Genomic DNA, 15,845 nt, shown 5'->3' on the forward strand with positions numbered 1-15,845 from the left:
ATAAAACTATAACATAATTTCTTTTACCTAATCATGCATCGACTTGTTCTCTATTATTATAAAGTTGTAGTTTCAAATCTTTTCGTGACACTAAATGATAAAAAGATTGGAGATGAGATGTTTAACAAATTAAAAGTATTATATTACCCACCCTATCGCACGTCTTTAGTGGTTGAAGTCTAGGATAAAGATTTGTGGAAAGATGGCAATTGAGCTACCAACCACTCCATGGCATATGCATATATTATTGGTGGCAACTTTCCAAAAGGCATTTGCACCAAGATTTTCCAAACGGGATTTTGTTGTTTACATATCTTTTTGAACTCTTTTTTATTCTATAACCTTATCATGAACATTGCACCAATTTCTTCTTGTTTATCGTCCCCATCCTTTTGATAGTGACTTTTCAAATTAAAGATCCATGGGAACAAATTTAGTGGTTATCAATCAGTTTCCAACTTTCTTACCCATTGTAAGTAAAAGGAATTAAACACAAGGAATGTGACAACAAAGCAACATTTATCTCTTTGATAATGTTTTTGTTTCTTTCTTATTTTTTGTTTATTTTTTTTCAACACTTGGTAACTATTTATTATTTCTTTCTTTTTCTAATTGAAAAAATAAAAAGAGAAACGAGAAATAAGAAAAATTACCAAACACTTATGTTTCTCAAAAGTTAAAAACAAAAAACAACAAACGAGAATGTATATGAACGACAAGTTACTTTATGCTTCCATAATTAGTACGGTGTTGTTCCATACTGGACTTAAATCCAATATGACTTTTAAAATAATTTTTATGTATAGAATTGTTCTACACACAGGCTAATCACAATAAAGATGTCAATACATGAACATAGCTTAAACGGATTAAAACATCCATTTTTTATTAGAAGACAGTAAGCTAGAACCTTGAATCAAACTCATAATTATCCGGTTGGATGACAGTAGCATCTATACTATCGTAGTATAGGAAATTTTTCCTCATTTAATTGTTAAACTCATAAGTAGCTTTTAACGCATCTTGCCACGTAAGCATCCAACTAGGATAATCGGGAATCGTCATTAATACCCCATACTGGTACGAAATACGATAATAATTTTAAAAACAAAAAAGAAAAAAGTAGACTTTTTTCCTCTAAACTTTGTGGAAAGGGTGGAAGTTCACAAAAATTTTCAAACTTTGTCTCTAGGAATATCAATATCTGGAGAGTGACATTATTAGAAATTTAATTGAGTTATCCATACGAGAGCGACATCATTTTAGGTATATCATTATCTCATTTAGATTACACACATCTAAATCAATTCGATAAATTAATTTTTATAAACTCAATTATTCTAATTAAAAACTACATTTTCTTTTATTTTGTTTGGCATGCATCATTGGGACAAAAATGACAAAACTAAATCAACTCGATAAATTAATTTTTATAATTTCAATTATTCCGATCAAAAGCTACATTTTTATTTTTTATTTTTATTGGATTTGACATGTATCATTGGGAGAAAAATAACAAGAGAGAATTGTTTAGTTGAAGACGGCATCTTTAGATGCATCTCATGTCCATTTCAATAGGGAAATAAATCAATTCAATTCAAAGAAAATATTTAATGCCGCAACCCTACGTCTATAATGTCTTTGTACTTCCAAAATTATTCATTTTTCATCAAAATTGGACTTGAATTCCGATTGATTTGCCATTTTCTTTCTCAATTTATACTTTTAGAAAAATAAAATAAAATACTAAAACTGACTTGAGCTGTATTTTTTATCAAAAAGTCGTGAGTCCGTTCCGCCTACGTCTATCAATCTATTTAAGTATCAAATATATATCAGTGATAGACATGTATATCACTAATATGATATAGTCTATCACTACGACGTCTTTTTTTAATAGATTGGATATAAGTTTTAATGTTATTTAAGTATTTTTCGTGAGCGGGTTTGGGTTGGTTTTTTTTTTTTTTTTTGATTTTGCTATATTTGCAAATTCCAAATGTTGTTGTTGTATTTGTATTTAATTGAACTTGTTGAGAGAGAAAAAAAACTCATATGATATATCAAAGGTAATTAAAGAATTTGAGTATAGCATAAGTAATTTAAATCAACCGATTTGTGGCCATATTAATTTACTACTATAATTTTTATGGTTTGTATTTAGTTTCATTTTTATTTTTATATATAATTTTAAAAAGTTTCAACTTACAATTTTTGTATGATTTGTTAAATATTTTTTCAATTATGAGATTTTTCTCATGATGTCTTCTTTCCACTTGGGGATGAGTTGACTTTAGTTTATGAAGTGTTCACAAATATTTAAATGAGTTGACTCTAACAAAAGACTTGATGTATTAGGGTTTTAGTTAATTAATTTAACCCACTTGTCCATCTACTATGTATGTGTATATATTTTTGTTCTTCTATCCAATTCAAACTTCAATACCCTCAACCCTAATACAATCAACTATATATTACCTTTCACACATATATATTTACACTACTTAACTCACCTCGATCTTAGTCACGCATAAAAAAGTATGTCTAGTAAGAAAATTAAAAGACGTTCTAGAAGACATATCCCTGTTTTCTCCGATTTGTTTTCCTTAAATAACCTAATTTTTACCCTAACTAAATAAATTTTCTTTTATTGTGAAAGTTGATTCAATAGGATCACAATGATTTTTATTTTTATGAATCCTTTGAAAATTAAATTAAAGAAAACAATAGTAAAAACTATTTTTGAAACAACTCTCATACATGATTAATATGATATATATATAGTTTTAAATACTCTTTCAATCCCGGTAGTTTTTATCTTTGGTTCATTTTAGTGATCATTGTTCTTTCAAAACGTCTATTTTACTCTCTATACTTTCAACTTTTATTTATTTTAATCTTTGTATTTTTTTAAACGTCTGTTTTTTTTTACTTTAAAAAATAACCATTTTGGTCTCTTCATTTTTCTTTTTATTTCGATCAAAATTTTAGCATAGCACTTCAATCACTAAGTTTCTTGAAATGTAGTCATAAATTTATATTAAAAAGTTTATATTGTGTATAAAATTTGTATTAGAATTTTGTAAAAATAAATCAAAAGAGTTACTTTAAGTACAGGAACCAAAACGAACATTTTGAAAGTACAATTACTAAAATGAATTGAAAATCTATAGATTAAAGTAAACATTATACAAGCAAAAAATCTTGTCAAAAGTACAAAAATCAAAATAATATTTAAATCGATGTGTCGTAATAGAGTCCATGTCAACAGTCCCTTTCCCTCTCTTTCTCTAAAAATGACTTCAAACTTTGTGCAGGCCAAATATACTATAATCTAATTTTTATTTCTATTCTAATTCGGCCTCCTTGTTTAAGTTTGGTTTTGAATAGACTAAAGGGATTAAAAAACTTCTTGAATATCGAAAGAATATTGTAGTTAGGATAATCCATAATTAAATTAATGTCATTCTTTATAATTAATTTGTCCAATTTGTATGAGGAATTTAATTTCAAAGGTGACGAATGGAAAGCTTGGACTTTTCTTCTTAATTAATCTCGATTATCGGTCTTCAAACACACTTGTGATTCCGTTTAACATCTTTTTAGTTTGAAAACCTTGTTTTGTTTACCGCTAATTTATTTGTTTCTACATGTATTGTTTAGCCTCGAGGTAGGTCACGAGAGTATTCAACAGTATTTGAAAGACTTAAACAAGAAAAATTCACTCTAAAACTCAAGTCAAGTCAGTAAATTTTGAAGTTTTCTCAATATCAACCACCAATCATACGCATACTAGGATATGATACTAGCTCTAGTATTTATACTATTAGTCACAGGCTGTCGAGGTTTGAGAGGTTATGGGTAAATCTAATTAGAGATTATTTCGTGTAAATTCTATACTTTTCCGTCCTTTTACGTAATTATGATTTCTAAATAGACAATTTATGTACTAATCCATTAACTTTAACTCATCTGGTAACGTTTATCAACTCACCAATTAGAATCACATCATATAACTTATTCTCCACCAATATTAACATTCACTTGGTAGAGAAGTATTATTGAAGAAAAAAAATCTAAACTTAGGAACTAGATTGTGAAAACACCTAAACAACTAAAACATATATTTAAGATTAAGTCTAGTGTGTTCTTCTTCTCTCCACTTTTGCTGCAATTTTGTCAATAAAGAGTTTTCTTATTTTGTTAATTCGACAACATACATTTTAATCGAATTATATAAGTCTTAATGAGTTAAATTATATTCAAATTAACTTTAAAAATATTTTGATGGATATGTCCTTGGGAGAATAGATGAAAAAAAGTTGGTATTTTATTCACTCAAAAGGGATGTCTGGGGATTGATGCAAATTGCAAATCACAACTTCCCATACCAAAAAAAAAAAAACAAAAAGGGTACTTGAAAACACACAATCTAGAAAGGAAACAGGGAGAAAGTAAAAGGTAACTCAGATTCAGAACTTCAGAAGGAAAAAATGTTCCTCCCAAATCATCATTACCCACTCCATCTTTCACCTTCAATTTCCTCTTTCCAACCCTAAACTTAAGAATGATCTACAGAGAGAGAGAGATTTGAATTAGCAAATAACACAGGCATTTGGGTCTTCTTCAATGCTTCTATAGCAAATTGGTGGGTACATATTCTGTTGTGCCTTTAAAGCCTTTACAAGCTCTGCAAGTTGTTCTTCTTTCTTCTTTTCCTCTGCCTTTTTTGGATCTTCCTTCTTTGGTTCCTCTTTCTTAGGTGGATCTGGTTTCTCCGGTCCAACTGAAACTATCACTGTGTGGCAAGTTTTCCTTAATTTTCTCACCAGCCCCACTGGATCCACATCCCCTGTTACTGTCAGTTTCTTCTCTTTCATGTCCAGCGAGATTGAGTTCACTCCTGCAACACAAAATTACTTTTCAGAAATGGGTTTCCTTTTGTTCCTCTAGTACAATTCTGGGTTCTTCTTTCAATCCTCAATCAACAAGGGGAAAAGAATTCAGTTGGTGTGGGTTGGACAGAAAAAAAAAATGATGTTTTTTCGTTTCCTCTGGTTTCTCAGAAGCCAAACCGGGGAAGATGACAGAGTTTAAGACATGGGTTTGCTTTTGTTTCTCTTGTAAATAATGGGTTCTTTCAATAACCAATCAAGAAGGAAAGGAAATTTGGATTTGGACAAAATTTTTTATTTCCTCTGTTTTCTCAGAAGCCAAACAAGAGAGAGAGAGAGAGAGAGAGAGAGAGAGAGAGAGAGAGAGAGAGAGAGAGAGAGAGAGAGATTCAATTTAGTACCTGATAGGCTGGAGACAGTGCTCATAGCTTTTTGCTTAGATTTTTCATCATGAACATCCAATTTCAGAATCACTTTCTGCACAAAATCAAGCAAAATGAATATCAGAAAACAGAACGCACAAATCAGAATTCAGAAATTTCACCAAGATCGGCATGTCGTACCGTCATTGCTGGAGAGTCTCGAGCGGAATCGGAGAATTTCTAGAAAGGAAATCTGGATCAGAAGTTTGAAATTTCAGAGGAAGAACCGAAGAAAACAATGAACTGTGAGGAGAACTGCAAAGACTTGGAACCAATTTATAGCGAGAGAGAGAAAGAGAGAGGAAGGTGACGACATGTCGTGACGGAAGGTGAGGTGAAGAGTCAAGAAAAAGAAGGAAGTAGGAAAAAAGAGACTTTGATAAACGAAACAGATAAAAAATGAAAATGGTCGGATTTTCCAGGAAAATTCGTACCGAGAAACAAACAGAAGTTAATTCAAATCAAATGCGTGTTCTTTTCTCTCTCTTTTTTCACTTTTAGTCTCTACAATGGCGGCCCTTTGAAGAAAGTCTTGAAAATGTCGAGTCAACTTGCAATTTGGAGGCCAAGTCAATGTACCAGAAACGTTTTTGAGATAAATTAAGAACACAGAATTCTTTTCATTTTTTTCCCCTCATTAATGTGAATAATGAAGCTCTCTAACCAGAAATATAGAGAGAGAATGGTTTTTAGGGGACCACGTTGAATCATTTTTGTTCAAATGGAAGGGCTCCTTCGTAAGCCTTTCGTTTTCATTTTAATCTATTTTCTGTTTTTTAAAAATAATTTTGAAATTATAAGTAAATTTCAAAAATAATAATAATGATAATCTTTTTTTTTTCTTTGACATATTTCTATCTAAGTTTCTTTCTCACTCTACAAATTTCTCCGCCTAAATGTATCTCTCTGAACAAATTATCTCTCTCTCAATTTTTTATCTCTAAACTATATTTACTATTATTTCTCTATCCCTCCAAAATTTTCATGTTTATCTATTTATATTTATTTCTTTTTTATTTGTAATGTATCACTTTTATTTTCTCTCGATAATATTTTCTCAAATGTTTCTCTCTCCCAATTTTCGTCTATTATAACTTTCTCTTTTTAATCTAAAAATGTCACTAACTTTTCAAAATTTCAAAGAATTTTTATTTTCGGAATTTTTATTATTCTGATTTTACTTTTATAATATCTTATATAAATTCAGTATATATCTGTATCTTATATAAATTCAATATACATCCAATGTACCCCTAATATATATTATCAAATGTATGTATTATATCTCTAATATATATATTTGATATAACTCTAATTTAAAATATATTTTCAACTGATATACTAAATATAAGGTATATCAAATGTTTAATTTTTAGTGGTCTATCAGCTGTTTAAATTCTAGTTTACCATTGCAATTTGTTGATTGATATACTATATTATCAATAATATTGATTACTATATCACTGCTATTTATTCTATATTAATGTTAATTAGCTACTAAATATAAGAGATATCAACTGTTTAAATTTATAAAGTATATCAAATTTCGAACTTGTTTTTTTTTTTTTGTCGTGCATGATCCACATAAACCTTTTATACAATAACTTTATATTTAATTTTTTTTGCACTATTGTTTTCATATAAAGAAAAATATTGGATATAATAATATTATATTAACACATCGATATCATAATTATATTAGTAGATATCATGGTTATATCAATGGTAAATTATAAGCATATTAAGTATATATCAAATATATATCAGTGTTATATTAGTGGTAAATCATATAATCATATATAAGAAGTTATATTAGTGGTATATCAATGGTAAATTGGAGACATATCAAGTATATATCATAGATATATAAATGTTGTATCAGCATGATAAATCAATGGTTATCATATGTATATCAGTGGTAAGTAATATTAGAATTTCAGTAGATATCATAGTTATATCAAAAGTAAATCAATTGTATATCATTATTAGATCAGTGATATATAACAGACATATTCAGTAGTAAGATATATCTGTATATCAAATATATTGCAGGGTAAAGTTGTAATTTTAAAATTAGACCTCCGTTTTTTTGGTTGAAAAGAAATGCTATGTTTGAAAAAACTAAATATGGTTGCTATTTTGTTTATTTTACTAAATATTTTTGTCATATTTGCAACTGCTCCAATAAATATATATTCAATTTTTCTCTACCTAAACTTGTTCCGTTTCAATTTTCTTTCACATATCACTTTTATTTCTCATTTTATTTATTTTATGTAACAAATATATTTTGAACTTTTTTGCCTACGTTTTTTCTCATTGTATTTTTTCTTTTTCTTTCTCACAAATTTTGTTTTGACTTCTGTTTGTCAAATTTTCCATCTCTAAAATTTCTTTTTATCTCCCTAAACTTTTATTTAGATGGCAAAAATTTCCGCTGGTTGAGTCATGTTCTAAGAATAAGAAAGACACTTCCTACCATATTCCAATTTCATCCTCGATTCTATTTTTTAAATAATTAATATATGTTAACTGTTTTACTAAATTATGAATGAAATACGAAATATTATTTAAAGTAATTATTTATACTGGTAAATAATAATTTTTTTAGTAAATTATATATATTTATCATTTTTTATTTTTTGAATTCGAAAAGTAATTGAAATTAATTATTAAACTGATAAATTTTCTTGTGAAGAACTTCGGCTCCAAATGAGGATTCTTAGAATTGGAGAATGGGATAGAGACAAGAACTAAAATTTTTCGCAAAGATCCCGAAAACGGGTCGTATCGTCGTATGCTAGACATTTGTTACCCTAGTTTATATCCCGGAGTATCATATCATTATCATAACATATATTTTCAACTTTCTAACTTCTAACTTCTTTAGGTTGAATCTGACCCTAACTCAACCAATTATAATATATTTATTAATAACATTTTCAACCAAAACGATTATTTTGTTATCTATTTTTATTTTCATTGTTCTGATACATTACCAAACATATTCTCAATAAAATCTTAAATCCATATTCAATTTTTCAGTTGGCTATAAACTTACTTTGAAAACAATGAATACATATAATACCACTCTTGTTTTTACTGAATCTCTGGTTTCAAGATTACCAACTGAACAAGCCAAATTTTCTAATATATTTGTGATATTCACTTAACTGATTAATTTTGAATATTATACTTTTTACGAAATCATTTGCAAGTAAAAGTTTTTATTTTAATTTAACATTTTAGAGAGAAAAAGGCAAAATATATTAAGGAACACTTTTTTGTTGTGATAAAAAATAGAGAATGAGACACAAAAACAATTGTTAAATATGTTTCTAATTTTTTTTTCCTTACAAAAATAGAACACAAAAAAAAAAGAAATAAAGGATATGTTTTATTGGTGATTTGGAAACCAAAATCTAAAAACAAAAATAAAATGAGGTTATAAAATGAAATAATTTATTTATCAGATTTTTTTAATAGTAATTTACATTTTAAATAAAATTTGAAAACACTTAAAAGAATTGTCTTCAAATTTCCTCAATCAAAAAATCCAAAACCAAATTTAAAAAATATACATATTTACTAAATCTATTTGATTCTAAACTGATTTAAAAAATAGTTTATCTAAGGTGCATTCATAAGTGATTAGGCTCCATTCATGGATCATAGATTTTGAATTTTCTCCCTACATTTAGAAGTATGAAGCTTGACATTTTTATATGAGGAAAAAATTTTACCAAATAGTTTATATATATATGTTTTTTCTAAAATTTAAGACAAAATTAGAAGGGGGCATGCAATTGCATACTTGTAAAATAAAAAATAATAAATAATAAAAAAGGTAAAATATATGTTTTGAGTATTTTTTTCCCCCTTAAATTTGGTACCATATATTTTGACAATTATATCATTTCCTTGTGTAAATGTTAAAATAGGTCCTCTAAAAGATGAAAAATTAAAAATTTCTGCAAATTTCTTAAAAATTGGAGAAGGAATTTGAAAATTTTCTATCTTATATAACTTAATTCCTCCTCTAAAATTTTGTCAACATCAAGTATCATTCATATTAAGTTTACTATCAATCAATTGAAAAATGTCCAAACATAATAAATTAAATTCAAAACTTTTTAACAATAGGAACTACATACTCTTGCTTGAAGGCCTTCTTGATTGAGAATTCAAATAAAGAACCCATTACTCGAGAAGAGAAAGAAAAAGAAACCCATTTCTGAAAAGTAAATTTGTGTTGCAGGAGTGAACTCAATCTCCATGAACATGAGAGAGAAGAAAATGACAGTAAGAGGGAATGTGGATCCAGTGGGCCTGGTGAACAAACTAAGGAAGATTTGCAACACAGTGATAGTTTCAGTTGAAGAAATCAGGGCCTAAGAAAGAGGAAGATCAGAAAAAGAAGAACAAATTGCAGAGCTGATCAAGGATTTCTTTCATTTTTTTTCCTCTCTAGAGTCAAGGTTGTGTGAATTTTCATTTTCAAGTACCCACTTTTTTTTACCCACAACTCCCCTACTCTTACAACTCTTTATTGAAAAATAATGCATTACAAACATTGTATTAAATTTGCAGGAGTTAACTCAATTTTAAACATTGATTACAAATACAATTGGTTTGGTTTGGACAGAAAAAAAATGATGTTTTTTCTTTTCTTCTGGTTTCTCAGCAGCCAAACAGGACATGGACAGAGGGAAATGACAGATTTTAAGACATGGGTTTGCTTTTGCTTCTCTTGTAAAATAATGGGTTCTTTCAATTATCAATCGAGAAGGAAGGGAGATTTTGATCAAAAGCAGAGATTCAATTGATTACCTGATACGGTGGAGGCAGTGCTCATAGCCGTTTGCTTAGATTTTTCATCCTGAACTTCCAATTTCAGAATCACTTTCTGCACAAAAATGAAGCAAAATAAAGCCAATGAGAATCAGAAATTCAGAATTTGCACCCAAGAAAAAGAAATACAAGAAGATCGACATGTCGTACCGTCATTGCCGGAGAGTCTCTCGAGCAGAATCGAAGAACGCTAATGAGGAAAAAAATTTCAGTTGATCAGAAAGTTTGAAATTTCACAGGAACACGAACAACCAAAGAAATCAATGAACTGTGAGGACTGCAACTGCAAACACTTGGAACCAATTTATAGAGAGAGAGAGAGAGAGGAAGGTGACGACATGTCGTGAAGGAAACCAAAATCAATTTCCGAGAAAAAACTTCTCTCTCTTTGCTTTCAGTTTCTACAGTGGCGGCCCTTTGAAGAAAGTCTTGAAAATGTGTAGTCATCTTTGCAATTGGAGGCCCAATCAATGTACTAGAGAAGTTTTTGAGGAAATTAAGAACATAAAAATCTTATGTTTTTATGATTGTGATGTGAATAATGAAGCTCTCTTGGATCCTAAGATTTTTTGGGGTGGCTACGTCTAATCATTTACTAAGGAATGTTCGAGATTTTCTTTGATGTTCCGAGATAGCTGTTTAGAACCATTTTAAGGTCGGCATTAAGTGTTTGGTTTTTTTTTTTTTTTCCTAACACATACCTTAATGTTATCAACATTTTGTTGGTGCTACTAACTGAAGTTTTATTTTAAAAACCTTTTAAAATGATTTCTTGAGAGTAAGAGGCTAAACTGTCAAATTTTTAAATTAATGAACCAAATCGAAACGAGTTGAGCTAGGTTTAGGTTGGCAAAATTGATGTATCGTTAAATTATTATTTTATTAACGTGTATATTGGGCCTCGAAGTCAACCTTAGTAGATAGTTGAATTATTTAAGACATCTTGTCACTCAAATGCTACTTGACATGTCAAATCTAACTCGTTTATAAATAAAATTTGATTGTCATCTGGAGTATTGAAATTTTATCGACATGTTTGACATTTCTATATATTCATGGTTCGACAATGACATGAAGTATGAATAAACATTTCCTTAATATTACAAAAAGTTCGATAAAATTATATTTTAATAAATTTTAACTTTTAGTATTAATATTAATAAAAATCGATATATCAACAAGATATAATGTTAATAATTTTTAACTTACTAAAAAAATAAATGGTTATATATTAAATTTAAATTTTTATTATGAATTTCATTTTTTATAATTTTTTCATAAATATCTTTCAACACCAACCATTTATCGACGTGTTTTTAGATATTTTTATCAATAAGTTTCAGCTTCTTCAGGTTTTCTTTCTTTTTCTTTTTTTTTTTTCTCTCTTACTTTTCATCTATTGTTATTATGATTCGTTGGATCAAGTCAGCGTACTAAAAATGGTTTGTGGAAAATTTAAGAAAACAGAAAGGTCATCTTCTTCGAAAATTATAGTGGGAAAAACAAAGCTCTATTTCACCAGACACCTTTGAGAGATCGAATCCACGATATATATCAATTACAATTGAATTATGTTTACTTTGGCACCTACGACCTCTATTTCAAATATTAAAAAGAATCTTTTGATAAAAAGGTTGGCCACGAATGTCTAAATTTTATCAAAAAATGAGTGGTTGTCCTAAAACTTGACATGAGTGAGACATACCGACTGGAATAGATTTTTTTTTTTTTTTATAAAGATCTATCATGTTGAAATTGGTTTTCGCTAATAGTTGGGTGTGTTATGAGGCCACAAGAAATATTCAACGCAATCGAGACCTTCGTCAAGGTGATCCTTTATTTCTTAATTATCTTTTTATATTATGTGAAGGTTTATCTGCTTCCCTACAACATGCTAATGAAAATTGCATTGTATTAGAAATTTCTATTAGTCCCAATAGTCCCAAATTTTCAGTCGAGATGGTTTTCGTTTACCAGCGTGTAGGTGGTTCCGCACCAGTCAAGTAAGATCCAAGTAAGAACCTAGTAGTATTTTCCAAAGCTATTTTGATACCTTACGGTCCCAAAATAAATGGGTTGCTGATTCTTCGTCCTCCCTCCCCCCTGCAAAACACACAAACATAAATTAGTAGAAATTCATTTCTTCACAATCTTCCCGCAGGTAATCTTTATTTTATGCACCACATTTGCATTCCAAAGCCGCTTCCACCGATTGTTTTGAAATTAAACTATTTATAATCAAGCGTTTTAACAATTGCTTATCTACTATGGCAAATTTAGCAAGAAAGTGTATAAATGTCTCACCTTAGTGTCCAGGCTCTGGTTGTGTCAAATACTTTGAAACAACTTACTACACTATTTTTTAGCACAATATCAGATTGAATGATATATGGTGGTTCGACTATTTGTACTCAACTGTACTCCGATGCCTAAGTTAGTAAAATGGATCAGAGAGACCAAGTTAAGTTAATTTAAGTGATGTGCATACGCCTTTTCTTGCATTTAGAACACTTCTGCGTTGCTTTCTAATACTTACATCGCTTGACATTTTGATTATACTATATGTAACAAATATGTAGATTAACTTGTGGTTATAGTTTATCAATAATAGGTTAGTTAATATATATATATATATATATAGATTAATCATTACTTGGTATGATTATAATTTTTTCTTCAGTACAACGAAGGTAGAAAGAGAAGATTGAACCTCTGACTTCTAGAAAAAAAAGTAAGATAATGTTTTAACCACGGGACTAAGTTCATATTGATTAATTTAAGCTAACCAATATTTTGATTAACTTCTACTTTATGTCAAATTGAAGGGATATTCTATAAAATAAAAAGCATATTAATTTACCGTTAAATTAGTTATTTTTAAAAAACAAATACTATGTTTACAGTTATTTTTAAAAAATGAGATATTTATAAATTACTTTTATAAAAGTACATATTTGTAAATGATTAAAAAAAACCATGCTACACATACAAAATTCTTTAAAGTTAACCAATTAAACATAAAAATAGGGGGGAAATTTTTTTTTTTTTACCCTCAACCTTAGTGTGGTTAATCAATTTTTGTCCATCTGGCATAGTTAATCAATTTTTACCATAAAGTTTCATTTTCATCGATTTAAATTTAATATCGGAATAAGTGTTACAATTTTTATCATATCTATCAACTTCCACCGTATTCATTTAGGTACTAATTTCAATAAAAAGGAACATAAAACTCTAAAAATTTAAGAAAATCAGGCCTACCAAAATCAATACAACTAATTATTATAGCCCATGCTCTAAATTATATAAGCCCAAAAAATGGCAATGAACAAGATGCTCTAGTGTCATAATATATTTCTTAGATTTTTGTAATTTGTCGAGCACACTTGGATAATTTTAAAATGAACAGTGAAATCATTATTTAAATCTAATTCGATAAAATTTAAAGTTTAAAGTAAAAGTGATGCAGTTTATCAAATTCAAGGGTAAAAATAAGCAATCATGATTTAGAAGACGTATAAATAATTAATTGCAAAATTTTCATTCTTACTCTTTAGATTTATCAATTTTCAATTTCATTCACATTCAACCCTAACCTTAAACCTTAAATGAATAGTGTAATTAATTTCATCACTTTAATTAAGTTTATATTTTTTTTAATTGTAACTAAGGAGCACTTTTGTAGTTCAACAAGAGACCTATTTAAGCCTAAAAATAATAAACTAGTCAACAAAAATTTGGGTACATTATGAGAGGCTGAATAAAATTCTAAATTTGAATTAATTAAAAAATAATAATAAAACTCTCTCCACGAATAACCAATTGACAGCAAATGTACCTTCTTCCAAGTAAAAAAAGCCTAAAAATTAATCATTTGTTGGAAGGAAAGAAATTTTTGGGTCAAATGAGGAAGTGGGCACATGGTCACGTGATATATATGATTTTGGGGCCATTCCAATAAACATAATTAAAAAGTTAAAGAAATTAAGGACTCGTTTGGTAACGTTTCTGTTTCTCTTTTCTGTATGATAAAACAATCTTTTTATTTATGTTTTGGAACAAATTTGTTTTGGTTGCTTTTAAAATTTCTATATAATTGTGAGAATGTTTAAAAAAAAATGAGAAACAATAAACAAAGTTAATTGTAAAATGCTTAAAATTTTTAAAAAATTTGGAAACGAGAAAAAAAAAAACAGGAACGTTACCAAACGGGTCCTAAATATCATTTCATTAGTTGTTGGTGATAATATAAGTGTACTTGAATAAAAATACACAATATAGTCAAGAAAAGCTTAAAACTCAATTACATATAAAATAATATATATATATATATATATGTTGATGCATGAATTTTACCTCTGATTCCATCAAATTCACACCAATCTTCTAGAATAAAAGGGATTAACGAGACCTGCAAAACAAAATAGCACCGATTGATGTGGCTTTTGCCACACAGACTCTGATGCTAAAATGTAGAGTGTTGTGAGCAGGGTTTGGCTTACTTCCCTATATGAGTTGAATCTGATCCGAATTGTGGAATTTGAATAATCATACATCTAATTAAATCTGGGGAGAATCAATCAGGATTTCTTCTCATTTAAATATAGGATATCTGAATCATAAATATCTTCCTTTTGAATTCCTCAACCAGAGGGAATTTGAATGGTAGAAAATTGAGATTTTCTCGTCCATAAGAATATATAATACCAATTAAATTAGTGATTAGCATTTTTTCACTCGTGAAATTATATGTAAATTGAATTTGAACTAAAAAATTTAGAAATTTCTATTCCAGTGTATACAATACTCAAGTAATTTGTGTAGAAACTCATCTTTCATCTCAATCGAAAATTACCAATTAGTAATTACATTACTTGGAAAGTACCAATTACTGTCTCCACCGATATAAAATAGAGAAAAATTAATGCACTATAAAATATAGACAAATTTATGCCACTATGAAAAACTAAAAACCTAGGCGAGCAAGTGGCAAATCAAGCAACAATGTTCCTGCGGATTTATATATAATTAATAATATTTGATTAAAATAAACCTTAAAAAATTAAAAGTTGCAACAAGGCATTTGTTTTTAGGAGTGGTTCTAAAACTTCATCCACTCAGCCCTATAAAATTGAAATTTAGTCGTGTAATACACTTATTATCATCCAAGATGCCAATAATTTGATTATACATGTCGTAGTTAATTGTAATGAAAAAAAAAACAAACTATATAAAATAACTTTTTGTAAGGCACAATCTCCAAAGGGTAAACACAAGACAAGAAGAAAGATAGGAAAATCAAGAAAAAAGATAGAAAAATCAAGAAAACAAATCCCAGGTCGAGATAGTCATAAGATCGTGGCTCAAAAAGTAACTCCTAGAAAGGAAAGAATGTGACTGACCCACACTACCCAAATGAACTCTAACATTATACTCCCTTATAAACGAAACAGCCAAACGCGTATGACAACGAGCATACTTCTCGTCACTAATGTGACAAATCCAAGCAAGGTCAATAGACCAATATAACACCGGTGAGAAGAACCTACCCAAACAATCATGTCAGAACATACCTCCCAAACAAAGGGACACTAAAAAAAGATGGTCCCTACACACACGAAGTACAAACAGAAGAGTCCCAACGACACAAACGATCCCTCGTAGCAACAACCACATT

At 28.7% G+C, this 15,845-nt stretch overlaps 1 protein-coding gene and 1 long non-coding RNA gene across 2 annotated transcripts; one reads left to right on the forward strand and one right to left on the reverse strand.

The window, feature by feature from the left end:
- Positions 1 to 4,312: 4,312 nt before the first annotated feature.
- LOC111023592 (heavy metal-associated isoprenylated plant protein 12) lies at positions 4,313 to 5,618 on the reverse strand. Its single transcript, XM_022301062.2, has 3 exons — positions 5,459 to 5,618; positions 5,297 to 5,372; positions 4,313 to 4,903 (listed from the first exon to the last, which is right to left on the reverse strand). The coding sequence occupies exons 1-3, from the start codon at positions 5,462 to 5,464 to the stop codon at positions 4,596 to 4,598; spliced, it is 390 nt and encodes a 129-aa protein (XP_022156754.1). The 5' UTR covers positions 5,465 to 5,618; the 3' UTR covers positions 4,313 to 4,595.
- A 6,232-nt stretch (positions 5,619 to 11,850) lies between these two features.
- On the forward strand, positions 11,851 to 12,643 carry LOC148211060 (uncharacterized). Its single transcript, XR_015791871.1, has 2 exons — positions 11,851 to 11,996; positions 12,146 to 12,643. It is a non-coding gene; the product is annotated as an uncharacterized LOC148211060 (long non-coding RNA).
- The last annotated feature ends 3,202 nt before the right edge of the window (positions 12,644 to 15,845 follow it).

Source organism: Momordica charantia, assembly GCF_013281855.1.
Source record: "Momordica charantia cultivar OHB3-1 chromosome 6 unlocalized genomic scaffold, Mcharantia_2.0 BLBB01000006.1, whole genome shotgun sequence".
NCBI classification, from domain to species: domain Eukaryota; kingdom Viridiplantae; phylum Streptophyta; class Magnoliopsida; order Cucurbitales; family Cucurbitaceae; genus Momordica; species Momordica charantia.